At 39.8% G+C, this 14,753-nt stretch overlaps 1 protein-coding gene across 1 annotated transcript in view; it reads right to left on the reverse strand.

Moving 5' to 3' along the window:
- thsd7ab (thrombospondin, type I, domain containing 7Ab) overlaps nucleotides 1-14,753 on the reverse strand; it is a 202,523-nt gene that overhangs the window by 56,258 nt on the left and 131,512 nt on the right. Inside the window, exons 12-14 of the mRNA XM_059338271.1 lie at nucleotides 13,039-13,142; nucleotides 9,433-9,627; nucleotides 7,998-8,264 (exon numbers count right to left, since the gene is read on the reverse strand). Coding sequence (XP_059194254.1) covers nucleotides 7,998-8,264; nucleotides 9,433-9,627; nucleotides 13,039-13,142 — 566 coding nt within the window. The remainder of the gene's footprint in view (nucleotides 1-7,997; nucleotides 8,265-9,432; nucleotides 9,628-13,038; nucleotides 13,143-14,753) is intronic.

Raw genomic sequence — 14,753 nt, forward strand, 5'->3', positions numbered from 1 at the left:
GTATTGTTGGGAAGATGAAAAACAATTCAGAAAGTCCAGTTAGAGTAACACACCTACACATTTCAACTGCTTATCAGACACCTAGACACTGCACCACAATACAGAGGCAGGATCTTACAGCTTTGGAAAGTTATCACAACAGATATCACTTTATCCTTGATGACTGCGGGGAAAACAGTAGAATTATGCTGTTTATGTTGCAGAGAAATCTATCAGGAATGTGCACTCTGTATTGCAGCAAAAGTTGAGCTAGTTTCAATGTTTTTGCCGGATGACCCTGAGTGCCTTGCAGTCGTCTGACTGAAACCAACAGGGAGGCATTTTTCGATTTTTGATGCAGTGCAAATGTTGGTTTGAATGCAGCCTTGGCATTACTTAGGATGGCTGAGGGTTTGCCAGTGAGGAAAATGTGTGCACAAGACTAACCCTATCAATCTGGAGATCAAAACCAAACAAACCTGAGTCCTCTTACAATCAAAATCAATGGAAGGAGTCTCTGTCAGTCCAACCTTTGATTTTCTCGACCACCTTTCATCTGATAAGCTTCACATTTGGAGGGTATATTGTTTGAGGACCCAAGGAAGTGCAGTGACAAATTTATTAATAGTGTGGTACTACTGCCAGACGTACACACTGTAGTGTATCGAGATCATAGACTGCGCAAAATATGGACATTATATCCGTGATGTCACCCATAGGTCTCTGAAAAGCCAAAATGAAGCTCTAAGTGGCTATTGGAATAGCCTGGCTCCTCCGAATTTCCCCGCTATTTCAAAAATGGGCAAAGAGATAGAGATGAGGTGGGCTGAATGCAGCTGCATCCACCTGTAACTCAAAGCAGCCATCCCCTTAATAATGTATAACTTTAAACCTGAATTTCATTTCAGTATTTGAGTTATAAAAAAATTGCCCCTGGTGAAATTAGCTGAAGAGACCAGAACCATTTTTTAAAAACTCTGATGTAAACACGCTTATTTTAACAAATCAAGATTTATATATTAGAATAACAATAGCATAGCTGTTTATGAAAAAAGAAATATTACTGAATCTTGACGTTAAAATCAAAAGTCCAATCAAATCATGGATTTGGTAAACATGGCCTTTATTTCTGCTGTTAATGTTCTCATTAATTCTCTGTTTTCACAAGAGAATCAGTAAGGATTGACTTGTTTTTGGAGCCAGCCTCCAGTGGCCAATCATGGAACTGCAGCCCCAAAGACTGCTGCTCTGGATTCTGATTTACTGCTACACCACTGAACAGCCTGCTGGGTACAACTCGCTCTTGGTCACTCACTACAGTACATTTAAAAACAGGTGAAGAGAGAAAGACTTGAGAGACAAGGAGTTTCTTGAGAGGAGACCCCTTATTAGCTGTTACTCCTGCTGAGCACAGTTCACTCCATGCATGCAGCAAAACCGGAGGTCCATTCTGAACTAGTACATTTTTAACAGGCACTGCACCAGTTAAAATAACCTCGTATGAGTCTTTTGGTTTTACTTTGCTGCCACCCTCCTTGAGCAGAGCTGCAGACGACTAGTAACAAAGGTGGAAGCCTCTTGCTCAGAAACACTTCAGAAGGATGGATGGTTGGAGCTTAAAAACAGAGTTAAAACTTGTTTCAGCTGAAGAGGACAGTTGAAGTGTGATCTTGCCGTCTACTGTTGACCCAAAACCGACTCCTTAAAGCTAATATGATTAAAAAATAAAAGTCGGTTTAATCCAGTCAGGACTGGAGTCCTGGCACCAACTAAATGTGCAGTGACATACAGATCACATTCACACACACACACACACACACACACACACACACACACACACACACACTCCTGCCTGACCCCCTTCCACTCTGTTGCCCCTGAGTCCAGATCAACATCTCCACACAAACACCTTGCTGACTTCAGCATGACCTCTGAAATAAGCTTCATAACCTTTGACCCTCCCACTGTAAGCCTTAAAGTCGGGTCTAGTCATGTAAATCACTGACACCGTCACTTTGAGTTCAATCACAGTGCAAATGCTGCAGCACCTCAGCCTGAGGTTCACTTGTAGTTCAACTGATATAAACTTGTTAGGTGTCTTGCCAAGCTCTCAGGGAGGTTTTGGGTTCAGTCCAGGACGGAGATCACTCCTTTTTACCTTTAGAAGTCAACTTGTAACCTGGCACAAGCTCCTGCTCTAATTCCCAAAGCACTTGTAACTGCTGACTGCTCAACTTCACCTGAAATGTTAACAATCCCACTGCCCAGCCAGCTCTCGAAGCTCCCACTGATAATTGGTAGACACATTGAAATATCTCTGGAAGTAGACCAGCTTTCTACCAACAGCCATAATCAGCCTTTTGCTTATAACATAAGCAAACATAAACACAAACTGTTTGCTTAAACCATACTTTACAATTATGCTCAGCACGGCAATGCTCTGTTGTTATTTTGTCTTTGCACATGCAGGAACCTACTGGCATTCCTAGCATGTTGGCACAAATTTGAGATTTTAAAATTCCTGTAATTGATAAGTTGGCGCCGGAATAGAACACAAACACATAATATTGCACAGATAAAAGAGCAGAAGATTGATCACCTGCACAAAGATCCCTTTTTCTGAATCCCTGAAGCTCCATAACTACTTGGAATCTCTGCCAGAAACTTTCTAACTCAATCATGTTCCAGAGTTTTCAGTTTGGTAGAAGCTATTTGGACAAATAAGATTGTAAATGTTTGTTTTCTTTAGACATGGCTCGTTTAAGTAAGACAATCTACCTCTGGGGCTCAATGAAGGCTTGTCTGATCTCATCTTATCTTACATTGCAGTTTATTACACTAATATGCATTTCTCACCATCAGTATAAACATTCATGTGTGTACTATACAATATTTTCCCTACTATTATAAGGTTTAGGTGCAGACCCTAAACCCAATGAATGTAAAATCAATGTGGAGAGCATCAAAACTATCAAAATAACTTTTCCCAGATCTAATAGTTGTAGTTGGTCCCCTGTGGACTTCATTAGCAAGTTTTGTCCTGGGTGTTTTTTGTTAATTATCTGGTGTGGGTTTATCAAATTTTTGTCGCATATATGGTAATTATAACGGTCCAAAATTGTGTGAAATTGCATATTTTTAATTGGGAAACATAACATTTTCTTTTGGGAGTATCCCCAAACGCCCAACCAAACAAATGTACCTAAGTTGTCCAAAAGAGAAAACACTGCTATAAAGCTAGGGGAAGGAGAGGAAAATGTTGATGTTAAATAACTAATAAATTTGACATGCTTTTCGTCAAATCTATATTAAACAATTCACAATGAGAAAATATGCTTTTTTTTAATGCAGAACCAATGGTAATGCACATGAGGTTATACAATGCTGGATTGATGTTTGTACCCCACAGCAGATAATAATGGGACTTTCCCCAAATATCTTTTACTCGCTTTTTGCACTTGCAAGGATCCACTGGCATGCTGGGCCCCTGGGTGCCCTCTGAGGACGCCCCGATGGTAGATGCAGCCACCATTTATTTCAAGCCATCCAGCCGGGAATAAAGTCCAGCTGAGTCACCACAGTGCTGGCCTCTGAAACCAAATTTCATCCACTCTATGGGTGGTCGGCCCGAGAAGCTTTTACATGAACCTTTTGGCTCCAGGAATCATCCGACATTACAGCCTGATTTCTGACCTGTTACTCCCCCTGCACCACAATCATCTTGAAGGCAACGGGGACAGCCTAATCCCTGGCTGCTCTGAATATAACAGGCTCGATGCTTAGCACGGAGCATAGAGGAATGAGTAAGAGTCACCATCGGCTGGAAGGACCCGCGGAGTGCATTACTAACCTTAACAGTCACTGACTTTAGCCCTCAAACCTTCACAGCACACTGCCTACATGTTGCAACACTCAAAACAGCTTAAGCTCATTTATACGGCACAGGCTATCAGTATGTTTCCCTTGTTATTACAAATATGGGTCGTCATGCACCAGCAAATCTGTTCTCTGCAGTACTGCTCAAGTTCACAGGTCCTCAGCAAGATGCTTGCCCTTAAGCTTTACCCTATATGGCTCCCCAGAGTGACTGCTTTCCCTCCTCCTCCACCGCATCCTGCTAGGAAGAGACCAAGGCCCCCTGAGCCATCCAGTGATATTAAGTCACGGTAAAGGTCAAAGCATCATGGGTCTCTTATAGTCATAAATATAAGAACTATAGGAATAATGACACATATACAAGAGATGGCAGGGGGGGTTGTTGCCTGACTGCACCACAGGCTTTCACCATGTTGCTGGTAGTAGTTAGATTTTTTATTAATTTTTGTGAGATGGGATTATAAAACTCTCCTGTGACTTTACTGTGTTGATTTTGACTATAATTATAATGGTCTGCCAACATAATTTCAGTCTAAGTCCTGAGCTGGCATATCTGTGCCTTGGTCCTGAGACTCTGCCCCCTCGGTCTCTCTTGGCCTTGATTGTATTGAACATGACAACACACTAATTAGATCTTCTTGTGGCTGACTGCAATTATTGCTGGGAACTAATGGAATCAGGACTTTGTCATTTGGATGTTGCTCGCTTCTTGTGCTGATGATGACTAGTCTCCCTGTGGTCCAGTTTAAACTCAATCATTTATATGGTTAAAAAAAATATACTGTATACATAACATAACACTATATTTTGCATGGGAATATTGTATCAATACATGGACGCCAAGTGTCAATGTTTTATTACCTAAATTATTAATATTACAAATAGAAATGTTGGTACTTTTACTATTAAAATTAACTGCTTTTTCAGCCAACTAGATTTTATTTTCAGTTTAACAGTAATTTACTTTCAAATCCCCCATGTGCTGAAGAGGCTGCATAAATTGTTTTTACAAGTTGAAATGAAAATAATACCCGTTCAGTAGTTTACAGACATTTCATGCATTCAGTTAAGTTTTACTATGTTGACTTTAACACAAACAGCAACCCAGTTACATGCAGCAGTGTTTTAATGACAGTTTTGGTCAGTATCTCTGCATGACAATCCCATTTTGCTGCAATAAAAATAACTGAAGTGAGATGAACAGACTGACATCTTTCGAGATGCTGACAAACTTTTCCATTAGGGACATAATATGCAGTTGAGTAGTGCAATATATACTATTGCAATCAGCATATTGCAACATATGCAATAATAAATAAATAAAACAACAATAATAATAATATTGTATTAAGTATTGTGATAATATGATGTTATGGGATCTCTGGTGATGCTGACGACTAATATTATATGCAAAACTCCTTTTGCATATAATATTCTGTGCATTTTACAATCATCAAATTAATACTTGCAGCAACTGTACAAACCTCAAATCAGAGAAGTCATTTATTAAGAACTGTTCATAACGGCACACAGTGTAATCTCCCCTTATAATATTTCCTCCCTCTCTTAGAGGAACGAGGCAGTCTGAAAAGTGAGCAAAACCACAAAGCTTGGATCACTTTTAATGATAATCCTCTTCTTTTTTTATATGGTTGATGTCTGTGGAACACAGAGATAACAGTGGCACAGTTTGCCTGATCGACATCATAGCCCAGGGCATTGTGTCAGCAACAGAGTCGTGGAAGGACCATGTCTCCTCCACTATCAAGATAAGAAGTGATGATGGCTGAGATTCAGAGAATGGCACAGAAAATGAAGGAAGGAGTGGCAGGGAGAACGGAGGAAAAGAGCAACTGAATGAGAGGGATAAAAGACAGATTTAATGATATCTTTGAGTTCCACATGCACTAACGCCAAGCCTCAAGAATGCGTTTTTGTTTTTGGGTGCACCTCAAGGAACATTTCTTTTGTTGAAACGAATTGATGCTCAAAGATGAATGCACACACACACACACACACACACACACACACACACACACACACACACAAACACACAACCTCTGATCATTCACATAGGTGTAAAAATACACAGCTAAGAAAACACACATCAACACACACAACACCATCCTTGCGACATGCCCTTGTCACACCCACACCCGGATTAACTGACGCATATCTAAATCTGTGACTCACACAAGGAGACTAAAACCATGTTTATATATGCACAACACTGATGTATTCATCTGAACATCTCCCGCATTGTATTTCACAGCAATTTCACAACGAGTTTCTGAGCCCGGATTCTTTGCTTGAAGTATTTTGGATCTAAGATAAGACCTTACAACGAGGAGACAAATGATTCTGACAGGAGTGTGCCAGAGAGAGGCCTACTTACGTGAAATTCTGTATTCGAAATGAGTCGTAGCCTCCATAGGAGGAGCTTTTCATATGTGCACAAACAAAATACTTCACTTCAGATGAATATTTAACAGAACAAAAAGTTATGCTTGCATCTGCAACATTCCAATGTGCTACAGTACATTTCTCACCTGGAACCAAGAAGTCGAGGCTGCAGAGGGAAAAAATAATGTACTACACCTCAAGACTTTGAGGGGGTCAAACAAAGAGTCAAAGAGTAGTTGATCCAAATGTACACATTTTCTAACTGACCTCAAGTGTGATGCAGATACACCATGGTTTTATTTGTTGAGGTCAACTCAACACTAACATCTCTATCCAGAAACAGTGTCTCTGCAACTATGCATAATCCACTGTCAACAGCTGTTATTAGGACTGTTTCTTCAGTTAAAAGAAGTTTCAATGAAAATCAATCACTGCTCATTTTTTAGCCATGATAAATTGTCTTTCAAGTAGTGCCCATCTGGACAAGCAGTTAATCAGCAAGAGAGCATCGTGAGTGACTCTCAACTTCCATTTAAAGAGCTGAAAGACCGTCACTGTACTAAATCCTTTGATTGAATCTTTTTTGAGAGCTCTGTGAGTGACTCTCAGCTGGAAGAGAATGTCATCGTAAACAAACAGTTGCTGTATTTGCTTGGCTAAGAGCAAGAGGACCGTCACCATGAAAACACAAATATTAGTAATGTGTTGTTTATGGTACTATGTATTATTTAGAGTTAGAGCAGCACTTCAAGCTCCGTGCTACAGACGCTAAACATTAACTAACTGGCATCTTTGCAGCCGTCCCAACACTGCTGCTCATTAGAGAACCTGTACGTTTTAATAAATATACTGATATATGCAGGCAGTGTATCTATAATGTATCGCAAGACAAAGTAGCACAATAAATTCCTGTATAAAGATTTTCTCCTAGTCAAATCTGTGAAGCAAACAAATGCTTGTTTGTAAGGGTTAGCTTAAGTTATAGAGTAAATAGGATATTGCACCTCAGCAGCCTGGTCATTGCATGTATGTCCCAAATATGTTGTGCATACAGAAGCAAATAATCAAATAATAACCAGCCCCAGAAATAAAAACAGCTGTCACTGGTGTCGGAAATTATGCAATAACTTTTCATTACCTGAATCAAAACCAAGAAGACAAAGGTGTTTGTTAATAAAAGGCCTAAGACAGAGAAGGAAAGTGACAGGCTATAACAGGCTATTTTAACATCAAGGACAGTACCTCATAATAGGAAAGTTTAATATACTGTCAGTGTCTGTTCATAAACCAGCCAGGGGAACCAGAGAAGGGTGAGTGATAACACAAGTTACTGAAATATAAAGGCATTTAAAAAAACGGAAGTTAATTCTGTTTTTGTTCCTTTTTATATTAAAGAATCAGCGCAGGAAACACAGAGCAAGTAGCTTTGACCCAGCAAGGCCCAAAAGTCATAGCAGTCTTATGAACACGCCTGATGGATTGCTATGTGTGCTCTGCAGAAAACACAATCTCTCACACCATGTTACACGCACAAACTGTGCACGATGCACGTGCCACGCACGTTTTCCAATCTTTGCCATCTCTGTCTGAAAAGAAGCCTGGGAAACAATATTTTTTAGTTTGGTAAAAACAGATAATGTCCCAAATAAAGCCAAGACTATCTGCATGGCTAAATATTTCTATTACTTGTGTAATTAGGGTGAAACAACCCTCTGACAAAGCAACACACATGCACTCACCGTGACTGTTGCAGCGCAAAGTCTCCACCAGCCTGTTGTCCTGGTCGTAGCACACCATGGCCTGGTAGCGGTAGCCCTGTCCACACTCCTTGATGTCTCCCTGGACCTTCATCCCGAGGATGCTCTCCACTCTGCCTCCCTCCGGCAGGATGCAGTCTGACCAGTTCCCCACCGGCTGGGCGTTGTACTTGTCACAGGGGCAGTACTGGGTCTCACTTAGTGGGTACATTTGCGTGTTCTTGCACTTGTCTTTTTTCTTGCTCCTCCCTAAGGAGATCAGAGAGGGAGAGATGAGCAGGGTAGCTTGGAGAGAGGTGACTCCACATGTCTGCTAGTGTTGGTGGATTTCTGTCTCTGTTAGGCTGAAGTGGTCTCATGATATTCAAGGCTACTTTAGAGGCCTTTAGGATAGCTTGGGATAGTGTACTCACTGAAAAGAGGCTGGGTGACACAGGAGTTGCTGATGATAGATTATGCTGGCAGAATTTATTTCAGGCCGAGTGCTCTTTCACAGAAACAGCTTTGTGTTTTAATTTTATAACTCAGACATCCCCTTAATCACAGATCATCAGCAAAACAAAGCTTGCATGTCACATTAAAATAATTCCAGTTAAGGTTTGACAAGTTAATCCTGCATACGGACCACATCTTGTTGTTGCTAATTGCCTCTAAGCAGCAAACTGCTATGAATCATGCTATTATGTGCCTGTAAAGGTCATAGTGACCAAAAGGCAGCAGGAAAACATTTATTTTGCTTAACATAATGATTCACTTCTCTACCCACTTTAAGGAAAATGTTTTGTTTTGGACTGAGCAAAGATTACTAAGATTAAGAAGAGGATACAGACAACTCTGGAATACATTAAAACTTGAACTTTTTTATGTGGGGAATTGGCCAACATCTACAAATACAGCTGTAGGATTCTGGATTTCTTTTGCCTTTTTTTTGAAGGAGTGTTTAAATGCATTACATGACCTCTCTGCTCTTTCACACTTGGGTGAATGGGTCAAAAGATTTCAGACCATAAAAGCTTTTCAGATCTTCTTTCTCACAGCTTAAAGTTGACTTTCTCCCCACAGTAACCTCTTGCTGAGGTGTCTTAATGCTGCAGCACTCTCGTCATTTTTGCTTTTATGACTGTGATGCACAGGGCAACTGTCTGGGGATGCCCTGATGGATAACTGAGGCTGAGGCGTTATTACAGATTTGTTGCTTTAATCCCACTGGAGCATTTACCGTGCCGGAACTACCTGCATAGATTTACGACCTTGTGTTTAACCTAACTTCTTGTCTTTTGGAGTTTTGCCCACAAACATTACGCCCTAAACTGCCTGGTACCTCACCAACACTTTAACTACAGAGCAAATAAGCTTGTCTGAAAAAGGGCTGTAAACAACAGCCCATTGTTTGTGCTGTGCTGCTCTCTGTTCTCACCTATCAATGCCCTCTTTCTGGTGCGGACCCCCACACAGTCAGCTGTGCAGGACGAGAACTTGGACCAGTTGGTCAGCTGGCAGTCGTCCTGGCAGGGGAGCTGACAGCGCTGAGTGATGGAAGGCATGGCCTTGGCGAATTTCAGACACGCGCTGATGTCGGCCTGCGTCCCGTCCAGCTGGCGACAGGACACAGCTGGAAGAATTAGAGGAAGACGTGTCAAAGAGGCTTCATTATAATGTGTGGGAGGCCATAAAGTGGTTTATCTTTTATTGTTTCAGCAGATTGATTAGCTGTCAGAGCAGGTATTGAAGTGTGTAAGACAATGACGTATGGCAATAAAAGAGGAAATGAATGAAGTATGATATCGAGCAGTGCAATATCCAAATAGCAGGAGTTACAGTTTTTGTCAAAGGCAAAACATATGTCAAAATTTAATCCTGAATTAAGTATCATGGTGCTAGAGTCATGTCCCAGCCTGTAATTCTTATCCTACAGATTTAAGAAAGAATCTTTGTTTCGTAGAGATCCTCAAAAAACAAATCACACCATGATCATTTTAATAGTTTTTAATGAAAATCCTGCCAAAGCAAAACGCATAAGCAGCTTATAAAATATTTTGCAGACTTTCAAGTTCAATTTATGAAAATGCTTTATATCTTATAAACAAGCAACCTTGAGCAACTGCAACATTTTAATACTGCTTATGCATTTTTGCATCGTAAATAATTAATGAGAGGAGCCCTTCTGCATATAAAATTTAAGATTTAAGATATATCCTTCATTAATCCCACAATGGGCTAACAATTTGCATTTAACTTAGTTTGACATTTTGAGAAATTCACTTTCGTACCAAGAGTTAAATGAGAAGACCAATACCACTTTCTGTCAGACAGCATGAAGCTAAAGTCAGCATCCAGATAGCTTCGATCAAAAGGTCAGAGGCTTAGTCATTTACATTAAAGCACACGTTAAGAAGTGAGCTTTGCAGACGCTGGTAGATTGATTTTCTAATCTTTGGACAGAGCCAGAAGATCAGGTTCTTCCTGTTTCCTGTCTTCATGCTAAGCTATTGAATTAATCTTTATATATACGTTATGGACAGATATGTCTATATATAATCTTCTCAATAACTCTCTGTAAGGAAGTTATTAAGCACTTTCTCCAAAATGTGAAACTATTACTTTAACACTTCAACACATCAGTTTTCTGAACTATTTTACATTGTGATGTTGCTACTTTAAAAAGGAACACTCCAGTGATTCATTGTTGCCCTTCTATACATTTGAAGCTGGGGTAGGCTATTTTGTTCTAACAACCTTCATCATATTGTAATTCAAGTAGTATGACTGAAAACTACATTTCTGGACATCCTTTAGGTTCTGTTTTGAGGCTTTAGAAATTCTAGCCCTTGATAAGAGACTTTGGCCAATCACAGGTCATTTCAGAGACAGGGCGTTCCTATTGGCTGTTCTACAAATGTAGATGTGCGTATGTCTTCAGGTGGTGAGAGCCTGGTTCAAAAGCATGCACACAATGTTGCTCTTCCAGCATTGGAAACATCTGCTTACACTGAAAAGCAATGCCCGAAAACGAAGGATGAACATATCACTCATCATCTAGACAGTCTAAAAGAGAGTCTGATAATAAATGCAATGAAAAGTGTTGAAAGATTTAGAAAAAAAGTTAAGCCTTCTGCTAGCTGTAGCCAATAGCTCACAGCTCATGCTAATTCAAATCTTAATGTTTATGTAGCAAGCTAGAGCCTAGATTCACAAGATGTCATCTCAAAGGGTTTAATAAAGCCAGAGCAGTAAAGTAGAAGAAGCATGTGCATATGGCTGTGATCTTGATGGGAGGGGCTTAGGAAAAATGCTGGCCTTTTTTTTTTGGCATTTTCCTGAAAACATCATGGTACAAATTTTCCCTGACTTGCTCCCCGGGTGCCACATAACACATCATAACAGTTTTCACAGGCTGTGGTACTCCCTGTTTCTGGTAAAATTACTTTGATGTGTATAATCACTGCAGTGCCCCTTTAAGTACAGTAAGAGATCCAGATACTTCTTCTCCCGACTGGTGAGCAACATAACATCAAATAGAAATTCAAAGAGGCCCACTAAAGAGTCAATGAAAAACAGATCACAACTGTGTAACTCAGATTACATCTCACGGGGAGCTAAATAACAATTATAAGCAGAGCAGACACAATAGCATCTCTACCTCAATTGGTTTGAAGCCCATGAGTCAATTTGTGTTGGCTTGCATCATCCCCATTCTTTGTTCTTTCAATAAAGGGTATTACTTGTGTTGCTGCAATATTTCATTTTCTTGTGATGCAGACGTTCTGCAGGGCTGTACCTTCATAAAGAAATCAATCTCTAAGCACATTTTGCTGAACCCCCCGTTGGCCCTGCTATTGGTTTGGAAAGCCTCCGTCTGTTGCTGTGTTAGGTCAGGTTTTATCTTGTGAGTGTGTGTGTGTGTGTGTGTGTGTGTGTGTGCGCGTGTGTGCGTGTGCGCAAGAGAGAGAGAAGGAGAGAAGCACATGCTCTCTGTGTGTTTAATAGTGCTGTGTGTTATTCCCCCAAAGGAAAGCCTCTGTCCAGGTAAACAACACAATGCAGTGTCAGAAAAAACACAGAGCAGAAAGGACAGTGTGTCTCATTTGGTTTAAGTCAATGACAAAATCATTTCTGCCATTTAAAAGTGTCAGAGGGGTGAAAACATGTACAGGAGGTTCTGGACAGCAAGTGTCACATGTTATCAAATCAGTGAAAAGCTGCACAGAATCTGGAGAAGTGTGGTGGCGAGTATGTCCAAAGAGGACCTTAAAGCATTTCATGAATAAATTGATTCTTCCATCCATTAATGTAAGCTAGCGAAGACGAAACAGAAATATAAGCACTAATAATGGCCTTCTATAGGAGCTGGAACATAATGAAATTGATCATTCTGCGTGACCCCCTGAAATTGAATTTTTATGAAAGCCTCCCAGGACTACATGGTACATCCATCCTCTATAAAAAAAAAGGCGAGAGGAAATATGCTTTTAAAGTGGGAGAGCCGCAACTCCTTTAAAGTACTTGTCACTTATGCGTGAAACCCATATGAAGAGGAGGTTCAGCTGTCGTGTCCTACAGTATAGTATAGGCAAGGTACAGCATCTTCTCCAAAATTTCAACAAGAGACATTTGATTAAAATTGTATGACAAGAGCCCCAGGTAAAAAAAAATCCAGCAGTGAAACAACCCAAACTGTCAAACGAGTCTCAAGAGGCACACAATGAGTAGTGAACACATTTCCTTTCCAAACTCAGGAGGATTACAAAAAATAAATAAAATAAAAACAGCCAGCAAAAGAAAGGAAGTCTCTTGTTGACGTTTTTTTAAGGAGTGTCAGCCTCAGTTTGTGTCGCGTCTTGTAAGTGGGAGGATTTGATGTGTGCTCTAAGTCAATTGGCCTTTTCTCTAAACCTTGGCATATCCATCTGCTGCCATGTGGCCGGGCTCCAGATGCACCGAAATGAGCAAAAATTTAATTTACAGTGATTAGGAACGGCTCAGTGAAGATGCGGAGGGAGATGAAGAGATTGGTTTCCTATACCTCTTGTTTGGAGTCCAGGTCCGCAGGTCTCCTGTGCACCAGGACGGTCCTGTCTGAGAAACCACGGGACCAGCTGGCACTTCCTCCATTTGTGGGTTTTCCACCTGGAAAAAATCAGGAAAGTAAAGGGATATTAATGCAACCACAGTGTTCACCCTTACACCAACACTGTCTCACTATTTGAGGATAGTATCTACTTTTTCAGACTAATATTACCATTTATAGTGCAATCATTTTCTATCAGGACTGTATTTGAAATGCTTTATATATCCTTGTACTTATATACTCAAGTGTTGTACTTAGGTACAAATCATTTACATTTAGTCATTTAGCAGACGCTTTTATCCAAAGCGACTTACAGGAAAAAAAGGCAAACAATCAAGGTATCGTGCAATAAGAGCCATTAGTGCAGCAATAAGTGCTAGTGATAATTATTTAAGGAGTAGAGTTGTCTTGTGGTGCTAGGAGAGAAGATGCTCTTTGAAGAGCTGGGTCTTCAGGAGGTTTTAAAGGTAGAGAGAGACGCCCCTGCTCTGTTAGGAACTGGTAGTGCGTTCCACCAACGGGGAACAAGAAATGCAAAGAGTAAATCATGGGTACATAATGCTATAACTACATTTCAGATGCTAATGTTGTACTGTTTACTGCAGTAATCTACAAGCTACCCAGCAGCATATAAAGCACACTGATTTACCAGCTGCGACATTAAAATCATAGGCAAATGAATGCATAAATAATATTATCCAATTATATAACTTGCATTTGTCTTAAATGCACCTTTCTTTATAATGAGAACTTTGAATTTAGATACTTTTAAGTATGTTTTGATGGCAATACATCTGTAGCCTACTCAAAAAACATTTCTAATGCTGACTTTGTCTACAGAGTAGTAATTGAGTACTTCTTCCACCATTGCTGAAAAGTAACTAAAGTAAAGAAAGCTGTCAGGTAAATGTAGTGGGGTAAAAAGTACAATGTTTGCCTCTGAAATGTAATGGAGTAGAAGTATAAAGCAGCATACAATGGAAATACTATTACTTAAGTAGTATACTGCCCTACAAAGCCTAACTGCAGTAACTACGTTATTGGTCAGAATTGAGTTATAATTAAAAATGAACCCCTTGATGTCTGTCTTATCTTGTAACATAGTTTTAGATTTCAGTTTTGCACTTACAAATTGCACTTACCACGGTCTGCTTTTAATATATATACTAATTTAAGTATACAAATAATATTATATTATATAGTTTATTTGAAAGGGAAATTATTATCTAGATAGTGATGAAGTAACATTTCTTTATAATATTAAGTCTAAAATACGCAAATATTTGAACAGAGATGTTAAACACTTTAAATACATTTATAACAAAATTAATTTGAAAATGTTTATTCCCTGAAAACAAAATATACTATAATTTCCCAGCTTGGGATAAATAAAGTATATCTATCTATCTATAAAAGCTGAAAGAAGACAACAACATTGTAGTTACTGCGCTCTGTTTATCATTAGGGCCTCGGGGCAATCGCACCGAGCACTGGCAAAGCCCCGAGCACTACTGTTATACTGTGGATTTCTTCTTATTCCTCTTGCGGACGCAATTTCGTCCCTCTACTAGTCCTACAACTTATAGAGTTGCAGGACAAATTATATATCAAAACGTGCGGATTGATCGGGATCGGTGTGCTATTACTTTTCTCTACGGAATATTATTTTT

Source organism: Centropristis striata, chromosome 8 (assembly GCF_030273125.1).
Source record: "Centropristis striata isolate RG_2023a ecotype Rhode Island chromosome 8, C.striata_1.0, whole genome shotgun sequence".
In the NCBI taxonomy this organism is placed as follows: domain Eukaryota; kingdom Metazoa; phylum Chordata; class Actinopteri; order Perciformes; family Serranidae; genus Centropristis; species Centropristis striata.